General features: G+C 41.0%; 1 protein-coding gene and 1 long non-coding RNA gene across 6 annotated transcripts in view; one reads left to right on the forward strand and one right to left on the reverse strand.

Moving 5' to 3' along the window:
• LOC311263099 (uncharacterized protein) overlaps nucleotides 1-12,851 on the forward strand; it is a 33,198-nt gene extending 20,347 nt beyond the window's left edge. Inside the window, exons 3-14 of one of the 5 annotated variants that reach the window (XM_084362987.1) lie at nucleotides 5,241-5,370; nucleotides 5,456-5,611; nucleotides 5,776-5,968; nucleotides 6,575-6,652; nucleotides 6,836-6,925; nucleotides 8,300-8,377; nucleotides 8,561-8,650; nucleotides 10,060-10,134; nucleotides 10,327-10,371; nucleotides 10,676-10,747; nucleotides 11,287-11,345; nucleotides 12,520-12,851. In XM_084362987.1, the coding sequence (XP_084219113.1) occupies nucleotides 5,849-5,968; nucleotides 6,575-6,652; nucleotides 6,836-6,925; nucleotides 8,300-8,377; nucleotides 8,561-8,650; nucleotides 10,060-10,134; nucleotides 10,327-10,371; nucleotides 10,676-10,747; nucleotides 11,287-11,345; nucleotides 12,520-12,529 (717 nt within the window). In that variant the 5' untranslated portion in view covers nucleotides 5,241-5,370; nucleotides 5,456-5,611; nucleotides 5,776-5,848 and the 3' untranslated portion in view covers nucleotides 12,530-12,851. Of the gene's footprint in view, nucleotides 1-5,240; nucleotides 5,371-5,455; nucleotides 5,612-5,775; nucleotides 5,969-6,574; nucleotides 6,653-6,835; nucleotides 6,926-8,299; nucleotides 8,378-8,560; nucleotides 8,651-10,059; nucleotides 10,135-10,326; nucleotides 10,372-10,675; nucleotides 10,748-11,286; nucleotides 12,072-12,519 lie in introns of those variants that run through there. The other 4 variants (XM_084362983.1, XM_084362986.1, XM_084362985.1 and 1 more) reach the window with 4 other exon arrangements.
• Nucleotides 12,852-14,377: 1,526 nt separating this feature from the next.
• Nucleotides 14,378-15,631, reverse strand: LOC311262366. The gene is made up of 4 exons (XR_014623237.1): nucleotides 15,534-15,631; nucleotides 15,219-15,280; nucleotides 14,674-14,814; nucleotides 14,378-14,589 (listed from the first exon to the last, which is right to left on the reverse strand). It is a non-coding gene; the product is annotated as an uncharacterized lncRNA (long non-coding RNA).
• Between the last annotated feature and the right edge of the window lie 335 nt (nucleotides 15,632-15,966).

Genomic DNA, 15,966 nt, shown 5'->3' on the forward strand with positions numbered 1-15,966 from the left:
AGCCAGGGTGGTGGCAAGTTGAGCAAGGATGGTGAGGTTGGGGAAATCTTGCAGGTGATATTTTGTCACCAATGCCCAAAGCTTCCACATGCTGTCTCTGGGGTAGTGCTGTGCTTTGACAACTTTCTTCACCAGGGCCCACTCCTCTCGAGTTTTTTCAGCGTTGATGAGGGGCTGGGTAGTCACCTGGTGGTCCTCGGCGCCCTCTTTCCATTTGTGGGTTTGCTCATGCCCATAGTGGGCAATAAGCAGTTCTAACTCCTCCTCTCCATAGGCCTTCAACTCTTCTTCACTCATGAAGCAGATGGGACGGAGACTCATCACACCAAACGCACACAACAGCGAGGTGTTTGGAAACCTGGAGTGCATGTTGCTTATCAAGCTGTCAATAAAGCTGATGCACAACTGAGCCAGATTAAATGTGGCTTTTGTGATTTGATGCCCACCCCTGTACATGTTGCCCTGGATGTCGCTGGCTAATGCTGTGAGGTTGGGAGAGGTCATTTCTTTGATCTTTTCCAGATCCTTGATGGCAAAGTCCAGCTTCACTTTTACCAATGCAACGTCAACGTTTTCTGTTTGCAGGAACTGGGATAAGATTGTAACGGGGCCATGGCATCCATCATCAGAGCAGTGATGCTGATGAACTTCACTGTGCCAATCTTTTTCTTTAGGCCGTTTGCCTTTGGGTCTTTGCTGATATCCTGGGTCACTTCAGTGAAGTATGTCAGCAGGCTGTCAGTTGTCCTGTGCACAATTTGAAGAGCATTGTAGTAAGATAGCCATCGAATGGAATGCAGCTCCTTGTAGGTGAGCACTGGGTCTTCCAGCAGTTTTTGTATTTCTCTTATTTTGACTGCTCGTTTGGGACTAGCACGGAAGTAATAGAACAGATCAGTTAGTATCTGCTGATGCTCTTTGAGAGCTGGTATTGCCTCTGCTGCTTGAGATGTGCACAAGGCCAGGGAGTGGGCAACACAGTGCACATTCACCATATGGGGGTTGGACCGAAGCAGTATGCCTGTGCAGCCTTTGTTTCTTCCCGTCATGACTGCAGCTCTATCTGATCCCATGCTCATCACTTTGGTTAATGGGACATCCAGCTCTGACATCACTTCCTGGATACATTTTGCAATGCCTGCACCTGTTGTATCCAGACAGTCTTTATTTGCAACAAAATGAGTGCTTGGTTGAAATGACTCAGTATCAGTGATTTGGACATATACAACAAGGCGTTTGTGGTTGGTGATGTCTGTAGACTCATCTGTGAGCACAGTCACAAATGGAGATTCATTCACTTTCTTTTTTAGAGCTGCATGCACAGTGTCTGCTATACTGGACAGCAGTTCTGTGGCTGTGTATCGTGAACTGTAAGAAACAGCTTTTTGCTGCAGAGGTTTGAGATCTGGGACACCAACCTCTGCCAGAAGGTTGTGTAATGACTCAAACTTGGACAGGGGGACCCCCTCCTGGGCCATCCAGTGAGTGGTTTTTAACAGCACCAGCGCTGCTTTGTCCTGCTGACTGTCCACCTTCATCTGACTTTGTTCCAAGTCTTTTTGTAGAGCAGGAATACTGAGGCAGGACTGATGTTCTTTGCTTAAAACATGGCGAGTGATGGTGGAGTGCTGATAGTTGGTGCATTTGTTTGATTTGTGCATAGATGTGCCTGTTTTGTTATAAATAGTGCAAATGTCACAATACATGAAATTGTCATCTGAAAAGCGCAGCCATTTGTATGTGGTGAGCCACTGCTTGAGAAAAGTTAGCTTTTTTGGGGAGGAAGATGCAGAAGGTTGAGGCACTTCTTTTGCAGTGGGCTCATCAGGCTCAGTAGAGGAGGAGGCAGAAGTAGGTACAGGCAATGTTGAGGTACTCTCTCTAGGCTGATCAGAGTCAGGGAGGAGTGCAGAGGTAGTGGGAGCAGAAAATACAGCTGCAATAGTCTGCTGACCTGCAATAGGTTTTATCTTTTTCTTTGGTGGCATTTTTGCGTTCTCCTTTTCCTGCTTACTCGAGAAAAAACGGGATCTCTTTGGAAGCGCGATGTATGCGCAGACCCCGTTTGGGCATAACAAAATGGCGGCTGCCATTCAATGTAGTTTTCATCACCACCAACGGATTATGTTTTATTTATTTCATTACAGCATGTCCCCTAAACATTAAAACATAATCGACACGAATGAGCACAGCATCGAGCAGTGGAAACGTGGGTTTATTTACTATGAAGTTCGTATTTTTAATTGTTGAAATGAAATCAGCGGTGACGGGCTAGTTGTTTTGGTAGCGGCTAAATTAGCATGTCGCGATACTTTGTACAGGGGATCACGTCTGCGCCGAGGGTTGAAACAGCGCTTATCCGGTCTGCTAACAACAAGGTTTCTTTTGCCAGTTACTGTGATTAAACACGAGTTGTTTAATGTTCACAATGTATCGTTTTTCATGGGAAAAATGAGGTGCGTCCCCGGGACGCATGGGTAGTGAGTTTAGTGCGTCCTTTCAGATTTTAATGCGTCAGGGACGCAGGACGCGTACCTAGCAACATCACTGGGCCAGTGTTACAGTTGTTAGTTTTCCTTGCACATGGTTAATTAGCTGAGTTAACTGTGTCTGAGACGTGCCAGCTAATGCCACCATGCTGTCTGCTCGTTAAGAGGTCAAGAGCAGCAGTAGATGGCTGAAGCATCTACTGTTAACATTAGTCAACAGCTAAAGTGTGGTTTATGTATTGAAAAGGGGAAAAGAAGCAGGGAAATGTACTATATAGCCAGGGTTTCCCCCAGTGTATTATAAGCATGGCGGGCCGCCAGGTCTTACTTGCCCCCCCGCCAGGCTAAGCATCATTTTTTTTTTTTTTTTTTTTTAAATCAGTCTTGCGCTCCATCAACACGTGATCAGGTGTCTTTTTCATCACCTGATAACGTCACAACTTCGTCGCGCATAACGGGACATGTCACGGACATCATGCTCATCAGACCGCTGCTTCACGCTGGTGTGAAGCACACCAGCTGACCGAGAGGAACTCACCAAGTCGACGTCGACCTCGTAGCCGTTAACGTGAGCGGAGCCGCGGCTCTAGAGGCTCAGCCAGCTGCTGCAGCGGCTAGTAGCTGTTAGCTGTTAGCACGTCGTCCCCTGCAGCGTCAGAGCTCCGGACTTCTGTGAGCCGAGCTGCTTTTACCAGATGTGAAAATGACCCAGCGTTTCATTTTTCAGCTCGTACGGTTCGCGTTTACACACGTTTGTTTTCTCTGGTCCAAACAGTAGATTACAGAGTATCTTTGGTAGATCCGTGATTGTCACGTTTCCATGACGACTGACCGGAAAAAGAGGCGTGGTCATGTTCACGTGACTCCAGATCGTAAAAATCTCTGAGGAAAAAAATAAAAATCTCTGGAGACACCAGGCAGTTGTTTTTTAGTTTTTAGTGCAGACAGTTGATATTATTTATCTAAATAGTATTTTTATTATTTATTTATTTTTGTCGTTGGTTGAACAGCATTTCAAGAGTGCAGTCTGTAAGACCTGGTGTTACATAAATGTCTTATAATAACACATGATAATGATGATATTTTAAAATTTCCAGTCAACTTTTAACATTGATCTTAAAGCCTTATGGAATCACTCCTTCTAAATTCTACTACTCCATTAATGAATCTGTTACCTATAGGGCCCTGCCATCAGTCAATGGTCAGGGTCAGGCCCCTGACACAAAAAAACACGCTTGGGCACCGTGGGGCCGCTGGTGGGCCACCCTACCACCGGGCTTAACGAGTTTTCTGGGGGAAACCCTGATAGCTGTTGGTTATCTTTGCTTGTGGTAACCTTGAGCAAACTGGCCTCCTCCTTAATTAAGCCTTGTTAATGTTGCCTCAAGCATGCATGCTTTCACTGCCTGTATGCAGAGAGGACAGGCGGGGAGATGGAAGTTAACAGCAGCTAAGATGGCAGCTTTTGCAACACTCTACTCTTTTTGTTGTTGTTTTATGAATGTAGCCTAATTGATTTCTACAGCTTAAGTGTATCAGGTCTTGCCTGGGATGCTCTCAGTAAGTAGCTTTCAGCTGTTCATGTGATGTTTTTCAATGTGATATAAACCCATGTTGTGTAGGGCTGCTAGTGTAACGTGTGAATGTCTTTTGGAAAAGAGAGGTACCATAGCACACTTTCTGATGTATCAGGCCAGTGTTACAGTTGTTAGTTTTCCTTGCACATGGTTAATTAGCTGAGCTAACTGTGTCTGAGACGTGCCAGCTAATGCCACCATGCTGTCTGCTTGTTAAGAGGTCAAGAGCAGCAGTGGATGGCTGAAGCATCTACTGTTAACATTAGTCAACAGCTAAAGTGTGGTTTATGTATTGAAAAGGGGAAAAGAAGCAGGGAAATGTACTATATAGCTGTTGATTATCTTTGCTTGTGGTGACCTTGAGCAAACTGGCCTCCTCCTTAATTAAGCCTTGTTAATGTTGCCTCAAGCATGCATGCTTTCACTGCCTGTATGCAGAGAGGACAGGTGGGCAGATGGAAGTTAACAGCAGCTAAGATGGCAGCTTTTGCAACACTCTACTCTTTTTGTTGTTGTTTTATGAATGTAGCCTAATTGATTTCTACAGCTTAAGTGTATTCATAGTAACCAACCAATTAACACAATGATCAATGAACAAACCAAAATGGTGGTAAGGTTATTTGGCAGTCAAAGCACCATTTACTGCTAATGTCAATCTTTAAACTGTTTAGTTAGCTGAGGAGACAGGTGGGACAGGTGTTTTGAGAAACCATCACACAGCTAAGTGAGCCTGCTGTGAATATAGTGACTTAGACTTGTTGTTATTAAAGAGTATCAGAGTATGACTGTTTGTTGAATTGACTTTTCTCCTGTTTTTTTCCCCTGTATTTTCATAGTTTATATGAAATGTGAGTCTGGCTAAGCTGCTATGTTGCTGGCGTATGTCAGTTCAAACATTTTCCTCTCCTAGCCCTGTCTGTAGGACTTTTAGATGGTGATCATAGTTTATGAGGCCTACTAGAGGTTCCCTGGAGTTGGTTTTGTTATCTGATGTTTTTTCTTCTTCTGTGAAGGACTTTGTAAGCTTGTTGTGTGCTATATAAATATGTCCATATGTAGTAAATTCATTTGTTAAGCAGTGTAAAAGTAAGTCTGGATTCAGTAATGATGTTGCCAGTACTGTACAAGCCGTTTTATTTTTCTGATCATATGCTTGTCTATCATCTATCATCAGACTAATGACACCTGCCGGTTAAACATGCAAAAGTGAAGACGCATAAATCCAAAGGAAGATGCAAAATTTTATGTGACTACTGGAAAGGACAAAGAGGGACTTGACATCAAGTACATCAATGCCTTCAAAGGTAAGTTGAATCTTTTGACTTTTTAGTCATGATTAAATTATCGTTTTACTTTATGTCACTTCTTTGTTTTTTGTGTGTCAAATAGGTCGTGGCGTCTTCACACCTGCTCGATTTGACAGAGGAGACTTTCTGTTGGAGTACAGGGGTGAACTAATAAGCAGTCAAGAATGTGAAGGAGACAGAGACTTAACCATGAAAGCCTTAAGGTGTTCGAGTTCTGTTTCAATGGAAAACTGTGGTGGTACGTATTCTGTCAATGCTTACTCTAATCAGAAATATTATACTTTGCCTGTGGTTTGCTGAACATGAGGCAATTTTGATCGGACGTTCTTAAATCAGGGCAACTTACACTGCTTAAGAATATAAATTGACTGTTTTTTAAACCATTACTTGTGTCTTACTTAGTGTTGATGCAGCAAAAGAGGACGAGTCTCTTGGAAGACTTGTAAATGACGACCATATAAACCCTAATGCCAAGATGAAGTACCTGACTGTCCAAGGGAAGCCCCATCTATGTTTGTTTGCAGTACGGGACATAAATCCAGGAGAGGAGATCACCTATAATTATGGCGACTCAGACTGGCCGTGGAGATGCAAGGTAATCCAAACATAATTTTGTTAATTAATTTTAATGTTGTCAAAATGAAAATGCTCTAACCATAGAAATCTGCTTATAAATACTGTACATTGTCCATCTGGCTTTGGTTTTAACATGGTTTTTATAGCAATAAAAAGCAATTTTGGCATGTCAAGTGAGAAGCCAGTGATCATAGCTGCTTAGAGAGAGAGGAGACTGTCAGTGCAATATAAAGACAGAGATGGAGTTTTTCTTTAGGGTTTTACATACTGCATGTTTTTATGTTGAAATGATAATAGTATATGAGTAAAATTCAAATTTGATGTCTGCAGTGCGCCATAGGAGCAATTGAGGCTTGTCAGTTATTGCTCTAAATGCGTATCGGCCATTAATCTCTCAATGTTGCTGATATCTATGCACAATTTAAAAAAAAAGTTGAGTGGCAGTTGACAATTTAGATGTTCCCAGTAAAAAAGTTTACATAGACCATAGTTAAAAATTTTTGTCTCAACATGCCTTCATAAAGCATTAATAGTACTAATACTATAATATTTCTCATTATAGGAAACTATGTAGAAACTCCTGTCTTCAGTTGTCAATGATGATACCTTCTCTTTGCCTTTTCAGCAGGATCTTGATGAGGAAATGCCCTCGACAATATGTGGAGACACAAATTCCCCATCTACAGTTCAAGATATTGCAGAGGTATATCTTCATGAGAGATGGATTTGTATTAATATCTCGTGTCGATTGTCTATATCTTGCAAAACTATCCTTTTGTCAACTGTAGGATAGTGTCTTTTATTCAAACCTCTTATGTTCTCTCTAGTGGTACATTTCCCGTACATGTCAATTCATCGTCCCTTTCCTCTGTTGTATCTGCTACAGATGGTGACTGAGATCAACCAGATCCAGACAGCTGCGATCACCCAGAATCAGACGAGTCTATTGCTTGGTCCTCTGAACAAGGTTGGAAAGGTAAATTATGTCCAGTTTACTGCTTTATGATGTTACTTATGGCAAAATATCAAAACTGACAACATGTTTCACGGGGGTTGTGTGTGTGTGTATAGTTGCATGAGTGTAACATGGTTTATGTGGACAGTGTATGGTTTTATAAGGACGTGGTTTACAGGAACATTGGTATCTAAGGCCCATCTTGTAACATGTGTTAGGAGTAGAGGGATTCCTCCTTTTCTTTCTTTTCTCTTTCCCTCTGTTTTCATAAATTAATGGACTGGTTTTCATGAGAGCGGTAAGAGGTGTGGTTAAGCGGTGCTGAGGTTGGGATGACCTCACTTGGAGAGGCGTGTGCCTCCTGCCCCTGGAATCAAAGAAAAGTGACTCACCTGTGTGTGGGGGGCGCTGGGGCTGTGAAGTAGCCTGAGTGAGCGCCACGCTGGAGACGCCGACTGAAGAGAGACGCACCTTACCCTCATGAGAACCAGCCTGGGGCACGAAGACCCATCCACCATCATTCTTTTAAAAAACTTTGAACTGAAAAACAAAGACGGAGCTCGCCGCTCCAGAGAGAGCACAGGTCTGAGCTGGCGGCGGTGTTGTCCTGAAAGACCAGCTACCTCCGGTAGGCCGACCCACCTCCACACTTTCCTCTTAGTGAAATCAGTCCATCTCCGCCCTGCTTCTTTACCATGTTCTTTCTCCTTCTCACACACTCCAGGTTAGGATTAGCACGTTACGTTTACTTGAATCTTCCTAGACCCGCTAGTCCGTAACACATGCTTTTCAAAGCTTTGGTCAGTCTCATATCTGAGTGTATGTGTGTGGAACCATGACCTGCCCCAAATATGACTTGTGAGGTCCCTACAGTTTAAAGGGTGCTGTTTCCAGGTGGGGTTGATAGTGGCATCCCTTTGGTTTTGAAGAATACTTTGAGCTGCTGCATTTGATCTGTATGTTGTGCATTGTCATTTGTTTGGCTCCCAGTCATGAGATGTAACTAGTCACAAGGAATAATGCAGTTCATGATAAGATCTCATTTTAAAAGGAATCCAAGCAAATCTACGAACTATAAAGGCAAGAAGTCGCTCAGTGTGAAAGATTACAGTCAGCGCTCTCAGGTAGAGCGTGATCATTGTAGAAAGTGAGTTGGAAGTAGAAAATCAATGAAGTAATGACATGCTGTATTCATGAGTTAACAATTACTTAAAAGATTATACTTTCTGCTGACTGCTGTCATATAGCCTTCATAGGTGACCAAAGAACAGTGTCAGAGCTGATTTTTTTTCCACAAAACACTCACAGAAACACAGCCATGATGCCCTTCACATAATGTCACAGAACATCCTGTCTCCAAATATGTGTGATCATTTTTTTTCTTTGCCTTTTCAGCAGGATCTTGATGAGGAAATGCCCTCGACAATATGTGGAGACACAAATTCCCCATCTACAGTTCAAGATATTGCAGAGGTATATCTTCATGAGAGATAGATTTGTATTAATATCTTGTGTTGATTGTCTATATCTTGCAAAACTATCTTTTTGTCAACTGTAGGATAGTGTCTTTTATTCAAACCTCTTATGTTCTCTCTAGTGGTACATTTCCCGTACATGTCAATTCATCGTCCCTTTCCTCTGTTGTATCTGCTACAGATGGTGACTGAGATCAACCAGATCCAGACAGCTGCGATCACCCAGAATCAGACGAGTCTATTGCTTGGTCCTCTGAACAAGGTTGGAAAGGTAAATTATGTCCAGTTTACTGCTTTATGATGTTACTTATGGCAAAATATCAAAACTGACAACATGTTTCACGGGGGCTGTGTGTGTGTGTGTAGTTGCATGAGTGTAACATGGTTTATGTGGACAGTGTATGGTTTTATAAGGACGTGGTTTACAGGAACATTGGTATCTAAGGCCCATCTTGTAACATGCTTTTCAAAGCTTTGGTCAGTCTCATATCTGAGTGTATGTGTGTGGAACCATGACCCGCCCCAAATATGACTTGTGAGGTCCCTACAGTTTATAGGGTCCTGTTTGATTGATGATAATATTTGTGTTTTGTTTGTAAAATCCCGAAACAAGGAGTCAGCTGCCTCAACGAAGGCCTCTTTTATCATCTCTCCATCTTGGAAAGACTTCTTATGCTTAATGATAGTGACTCACCCATAACAATGCTTCGATGGCTGCCTTTGCTTGTGAATTCCACTGTGTGAAAAACGATTGTTGTCCGATTAACTGTGATTTTAGTTCCCTCACCCTTATCTTTCTCAGTTCGCTTTTCGGAGGGAAGTCAGTGTCGTGCTTATTTATGAACAGTTCAAAAGTGCCTCTCAACATTCCCCTTCTTCGGAATATCGATGGTAGTTTGACAAATCGGACAAACGCACTTCAAAAAAGACATAGTGAAAAAAAAGTCCTCCTCCCATTCTGCGTGGAAGTGGTATGTTTTGGGCTTTTTACTTGGTCCAGCTGCCCCACTCATTTTTTATATCCCTTCTTTTGTTGATATCAATTGAAGCCGCTAACCAGGTCACTTAGCTCGCTTGTGTTTTGCAGTAGCTAGTACGTTTGCGCATGCATGGTGACCCATGACGCGTGACACGTACAAGAAGAGATCTCAGACTGGCCGCCCTGTACGTCAATCAGGTGGCATAGATTTGATTTCGCTTTTCAGAGATTCATTCATTTTCACACGATCTACCCGCACTACCTTTGTGATCTACCGGTCGATCGCGATCAACGTATTGGGTACCCCTGTCATATAGCCTTTATAGGTGACCAAAGAACAGTGTCAGAGCTGATTTGTTTCTCACAAAATATTCACAATACAAAAAACAGCCATGATACCCTTCACAGGGTTTTTAAAAATTAATCCAGCCAAATCTACGAACTATAAAGGCAAGAAGTCGCCCAAGGAATGTATCCACAAGGGTTCATTTGAAGTAAGGGCACGCAGCGCTTCCCAGTTTTGCGCATTTGACCAAAACAGGCTCCAACCTCCGACAACCTCACCAGTACTCACAGCAGCAGCGCATCAGGCTGGATGCTCCTGATTTGCACGAAGGAGTCAGAATTTAACTTCATGCAAATGAGACACTGTTGTCTACAGATATTAATGTTGATGCATCTTTTCCCCCCCTTGTTTGCAGTGTTTTGATGAGGAAATGCCTTCTGCACTTTGTGGGGCCAAAAATTTGCCACCCACAGTTGAAGGCAATGCTGAGGTATGTCTTCATAAGATATAGATTTCCATTAATACCTTGCATTGATTTTCTATATCTTACAGAATTATACAGATGTTAAAAGCAAGGTTTTTCTGTCTTTTTATAAACAGTAGGATAGGTTCTTTGCTCAATACTCAATTGTCCTCTAGTGCTACATCAATTGTTCTTTTCCTCTATTCTATCTGCTACCAGATCCAGACAAGTCACATGCTCTGTCCTCTCAACAAGGTTGGAAAGGTAAATTAAATCCATTGTACTCCATAAAGATGATACTTTTGGCATAAAATTGCAGTCCAATGAATGTGACATGGACAGTGGCCCTTCTCATAACATACACATAGTGTACAGAAAATGTGCAGTAATACTTTTGCATACATAAGTACAGCGTAATCAGAATATCAGTAATATTTGTAATCCTGAATACTGTTTTTAAGACTTTTGCAATTTGCAGCACTACAAAATTTTTCTTTTTTATGGCTTAAACATAAAGTACATCAAACAATAGAACACTGTTAATTTCTCTCTTTCTCTTTTTTTTTAGATGACCACTGAGAATAACAACAATCAGTTTCCCAGTCTATGTCAATTGGGTCCAGTTGTCAACAGTGCCAAGGTAAATTGAAAGTCACATTGACATTGTATTTAAAGGAATATGTTCTCTGGAGTAGGTATCAACATGTTAATGTGAAATATATTGCTGCTCAAACTGTGTGGCACAAACAAATGTTAGATTTTAATTTTAATTTTTGCCAATAGTGTCAAAAACATCAGCTGGTATCCACAACAGTATCCAGTATAAAGCGATTAATCATCAGCATTCAGGGAAGACAATTAGCCTACATTTTATTTCATGGGGGCAGTAAGGGACCTGGATAATGGATAAGGGGAAACAGGCCCAAAAAAGGTTGCGAACCGTTGCCTTAAGTGAAATTTTAAGACTTTTCTTTAAGGAGACAAGAGAACAAGAATTTCTGTTACATTAGTTAAACTCTGTTGATCACTAAAACTGACGAACACATTTTGTTTTCAGTTTGTGATATAGATGTCTGTGTGTGTGTGTGTATATATATATATATATATATATATATATATATATATATATATATGATAAATAAATACGTTTGTTTGATTTTTACTTTGCATATCTTCCAGGAAATGCTTGTGAAGAACAACCCAGAAGAGCGCCAAAGAGAGTGTGGTCAACGGCTGAGGTTGCTGCAGTATTGCGGCATTTTAAAGATCACAAACATAAAGGAAAACTGGCTACCAAAAACGAATGCAGTCACTGCAAGCTGGTTGAAGGCCCTGTCTTGGCACAAAGAACAGTGCAAAATATAAGGGACTTTGTTTTATGTTAATTTTTATTTTAATCTTATGGACCAGTTAAGTCATTACAGCAGATGAGCTGTATGGAGCCATTTGGTGTTTTTTTGGTTGTCCCCAACTACTTCAGTTGTTTAAGAGAATGCTGCAACGTTGTCTTACTGTGACGCTCCAGAAATGTTTTGTTGGGTGAACTTATAACTAAATGTTTAGACAGCAACAAGTTCCAAATGTATATTTGTAAGTTGGATAATAATTACAATTTTTAATTAACAGAAAAGCTAATGTGAATTCTTGTTTAAAGTTGTGGCCCTTGTACTGTGTGACGCTGTAACAGGCTGCTATATGGCTGTTGGTGAGGTGTCACCATCAAATTATGGTGATATTTCAACTGTATACAATACAGAATTAAGAATAAATGGCCTGTTCCTGTAATGCTTGGTGAAGTCTGGTCAGTGTAATAATGTTAATGAGGAGACATTTAAAAGTGACATCATCGTCCCTTTAAAGTCCAGATAATGTTTTTTTGGTCCTTATAAGTCACATATTTGTCAGAAAGGGAATTGTCCACGAAAACCACAATAGAATTAGGGTGATGTGTATCAAGTTCTGTAGGGTGTATCTGCAACCTAAAATGACCCAAATTTTTTTCAGATTTTTTGGAGTGTTTAAATCTAACTCTCATAGCTCTAGGACCTCAGGAAAGGGTAGTCCATCTAAACCACCACCGGGCCTGTTTGGAAAAATTGTCTGGCTAAACCATAAAAACCCGTATTTGTGTGTGTGTGTGTGTGTTTTATAGGCCTACAGTAATATCTTACCTCAATGGGATGTTATAACACTAAAAATGACAAGAAAAATATTGGAGAAAATAAATGATCTAATTATTGATGATACAGTTTACAGTAGTATAACAGTCACTGTGCAGTGATGCATTAGATTGTGGTAAAGTAACTAAGTAAAACAACAATACAATTACATTGGTAACTCATTCTGTAAGAAATACATAAGGCATACATTACGAATGGTAATACAGTGTTGTCCTTTGAATTGTATGTCTAGGATTGGATGACAACCTCGCACGGGTGGCAGAGGAAGACTTCTCAATGACCAACAAGAACAAGACATCTGTAACATGGTGAGGGCAAATAATGCTATCACACTGAGACAGATCCGCACTGCAGCTTGGAGGTGTATGAGCATCAGGCTCAAAATCAGAGGTCCCTGCTCCATGCAATGGACGCTGCGTGTGATGATATTACAGGAGATCAGTGCAGGGGATGGTTGCAACATGCACGCCGTTTCTTCCCTTGTTGCATCGCAAGGGAGAATATACGCTGTGATGTGGACAAGAATCTGATGGTGAGGATGGTGGCCAGTGAAGAAATGTTAGTTTTGAATCTCCAGCTTTATTTACAGCACTGTAGGCTACATATAAATTTCCCTGTTTTTTGTTTATGTGTTTATATTACAGTATATTGTGCTGTATACATTTTCTTTTCCCTCTGATGTATGGAAGTTACTTTATGTGTGTGAATAAAAATGGTTACAATTTCCTTGGCAGTATGAGTGCAATGTGTGATGTCAAACCTTGGAGGGTACTCTTGCCGTAAAATCCTTTTTTTTTTTTTTTCAGTTTTCTACACAATTGTATTCTGTTTAGCTAGACAAAAAAAACTAGTACAGTAACCATTGTCAATGAAGGACTGGGTTAAGACTGAGAGGTGGACATGAGGGATATTTCAATGGTCCTCTGCCATAGTGACAAAACATCTAAACATTTTGATTTGCAGTGCTTACACAATGCCAAAGGGACAATGCATTTTGGGGGCACTGACTATGAGAAAGGAATTTAGTTTTGACACATGAGTGAACTGTTTTGGGAGAGATATGAGCTTTTGCAGGTGATCTATGGTGTTGTGCTGAACCATCCAGGTTATTTTGGCAAAAGCACCAAGAGTGTTGAGAGCGTCCGGTCTGTTTCGAGAAATGAGCCAAAGCAATTGAGAAGGATCTTTTGCCTTGTGATGGCACTGACTATTTATATGGGAAAGGAATTTAGTTTTGAAGCATGAGTGAACAGTTTTGAGAGAGATATGAGCTTTTGCAAGTGAACTATGGTGTTGTGCTGAACTGTAAGACTGTTTTGCCAAATGATCTTAGAGTTTTGAGAATGTAATTTCTGTTTCAAGAAATGAGCCAAACCAATGGAGAAAAACTGTAATATGATTGTGTTTTATGCTCAAGCCCGAGGGTTGATTGCCATATGTGGCTGAGGATAAAAAAAGAAGGATTAACTGAAATGGATTAAAATAAAATTTAAACTGTCCTCTGTTTTCAAATCTAGGCTGCCGCTATGTGTTTTATTTATTATCAAATGAGGCTACCTTTTATTTTGTACATTTTCACAAACACAGGGACGACTTAAGTAGGTCTATATATATATATATCTCTGTATTGCTACTCTATTTCTATTTATTGTAGGCTAGTTCTTTTATTTCATAAATGCACCAAAACATGGCATCATTGAAATGGAAATGCAAAGTTCAAGTACCTTATACTGTAAGCATAACTAGCCCACTGCAGAGTTGCCACATGATGTGAAAATATGAATGAATACTCATTTAGGCCTATTAATAATCTTCTTAGGCTAATTTAGAATTTCTAGGCTGTGTTACCTTCATCATAAGGCACAAATATGTTTTGCGGCTCCAGACAGATTTTTTTGGCGAGGGACGGCTAAAAACACTCCTTTGATAGTAAAGGTTGCTGACCCCTGGTCTATAACATTGTGTCTCAGCTTTTTTGGCCTATTAAGGGATAAAAGATCATCTTGAACTATAGCCTATTTGGGGTATTTTTAAAAGCCTATGTGTTACACTCGGTACTAGTAGGACCCAGAAGCGGACACAAGGCAGGATGAGATGTTCAAGGTGTTTTATTAAAGAACCAGAGGACAGCTGGTGGTGATGTGAGTCCTTGTCCGAGAGGTGGCAGTAGGAGACCAGGTAGCTCACGGGGCGCTGGCAGCGGTGTGGCGTGTGGCCGCGGAGGTGCGGCCGGGGCAGACTGTCCGCTGCAGAGGCGCGGGGAGAGCGGAGTCACAGGCAGGGTTTGGATCACCGGTGTACACTGGAGGCAGAAACAAAGTATTAGTTTAGGCAACGAAAAGACACTAGAAGTTCGCTAGAGCTTAGTTCGGGCTGAGCCATATACCACGTCTGGTCGACATAATCATCTGGCAGCAGGTAGCGTGGAGAGCTGGGTTATAAACTGGCGCTGATTGCCAACCTGCAGCAGGTGTGTGTGCCAGCAGCTCCGGTGACAGGGGACTCCGCCCAGCCTCTCGCCGCACCTCTGCAAGCAAAACAGGGAAACAAAACACAAAAACTCCACCACAGAAAGTGAGATCGTGACACTATGCCCTCTAAATGGGATTTAATATGCATTGAGACATGAACCACCTTCCTCCATGCCATGGACAGTACAGTATTTCTGTATCATATTTACACAGTACTGAAACACATTGGTTTTCAATGTAAAATACACATGGTAAATATGGAAAATGGATGGTAAAAATTTGAAGACAAAGTAAAATATGAACTTAAAAACAAATTGTTTTATTGATATTGGGATATTGTATGAACTTAAAGGGAGATTAAAAAGTCATCCATGAAATTACTCTAAATATAATGTACTTTCTTTTTATAGGTAATTAGTGAGGTGGTTTGCCCCTTTAACAATCAATGCCCTTTTCTCACCTGCTTCTTCCAGGTCTTGCACCCTCTGTGTGTCCTCTCTCTCTCCATCCTCCTCTCTCCCTCTTTACATACATACAAACGTTTTGTAAGGAAGTAGTTATAAACCTTTAAAGTAATACATAAAGCAAACAAGCCCAGTGGGCCAATTTCTGAGGTAAATACAGCAAATGTAGGCCTACATTATAACATGTCAATGTGCAGTGGGACAGAGCAGTTTTAAAAGATTGAGTAAATAAATGTGGGCAAATGCAATGAATGTGGCCAAAAAGATGCTTATTGTTATTGTCTTCTTTGACTACCTGTTCATGTTCTCACCTGTTTCATCTTGCTCTCTCCTTTTCTCTCTCTCTATCCTCATCTCCCTCTCTTTGTACTGTCCACCAAAAAGACAAAGTAATACAGTATAACAACTAAACAACAAAGAAATAAATGCTAACTCATTAACATGTATGCATCTATTAAATACTTTGTTGCTATACTACTAACTGGCATGGATTTACATTCTCTCACCTGCACCTGGCTGTTTTCTTTTAAAAAAAGAAGTATGTCCATCTTTGGAAAAGCAGACATTTGCAAAGGGTTTAATGTTCCAGTGTTTAAGATGGTATCACTATCCTACAGTATAGCGACCATGAATCACCTTTTTATCAACAGCCAGTATGAAAAGCAGGCATATGTAGTGTAAAAAAAAGAAGATTCATATCATTCAAACGTTAGTCTACTAGCACTATAGCTGCTACTCCTATAG

Source organism: Pagrus pagrus (genome assembly GCF_965226575.1).
Source record: "Pagrus pagrus genome assembly, chromosome: 9".
Lineage (NCBI taxonomy): Eukaryota > Metazoa > Chordata > Actinopteri > Spariformes > Sparidae > Pagrus > Pagrus pagrus.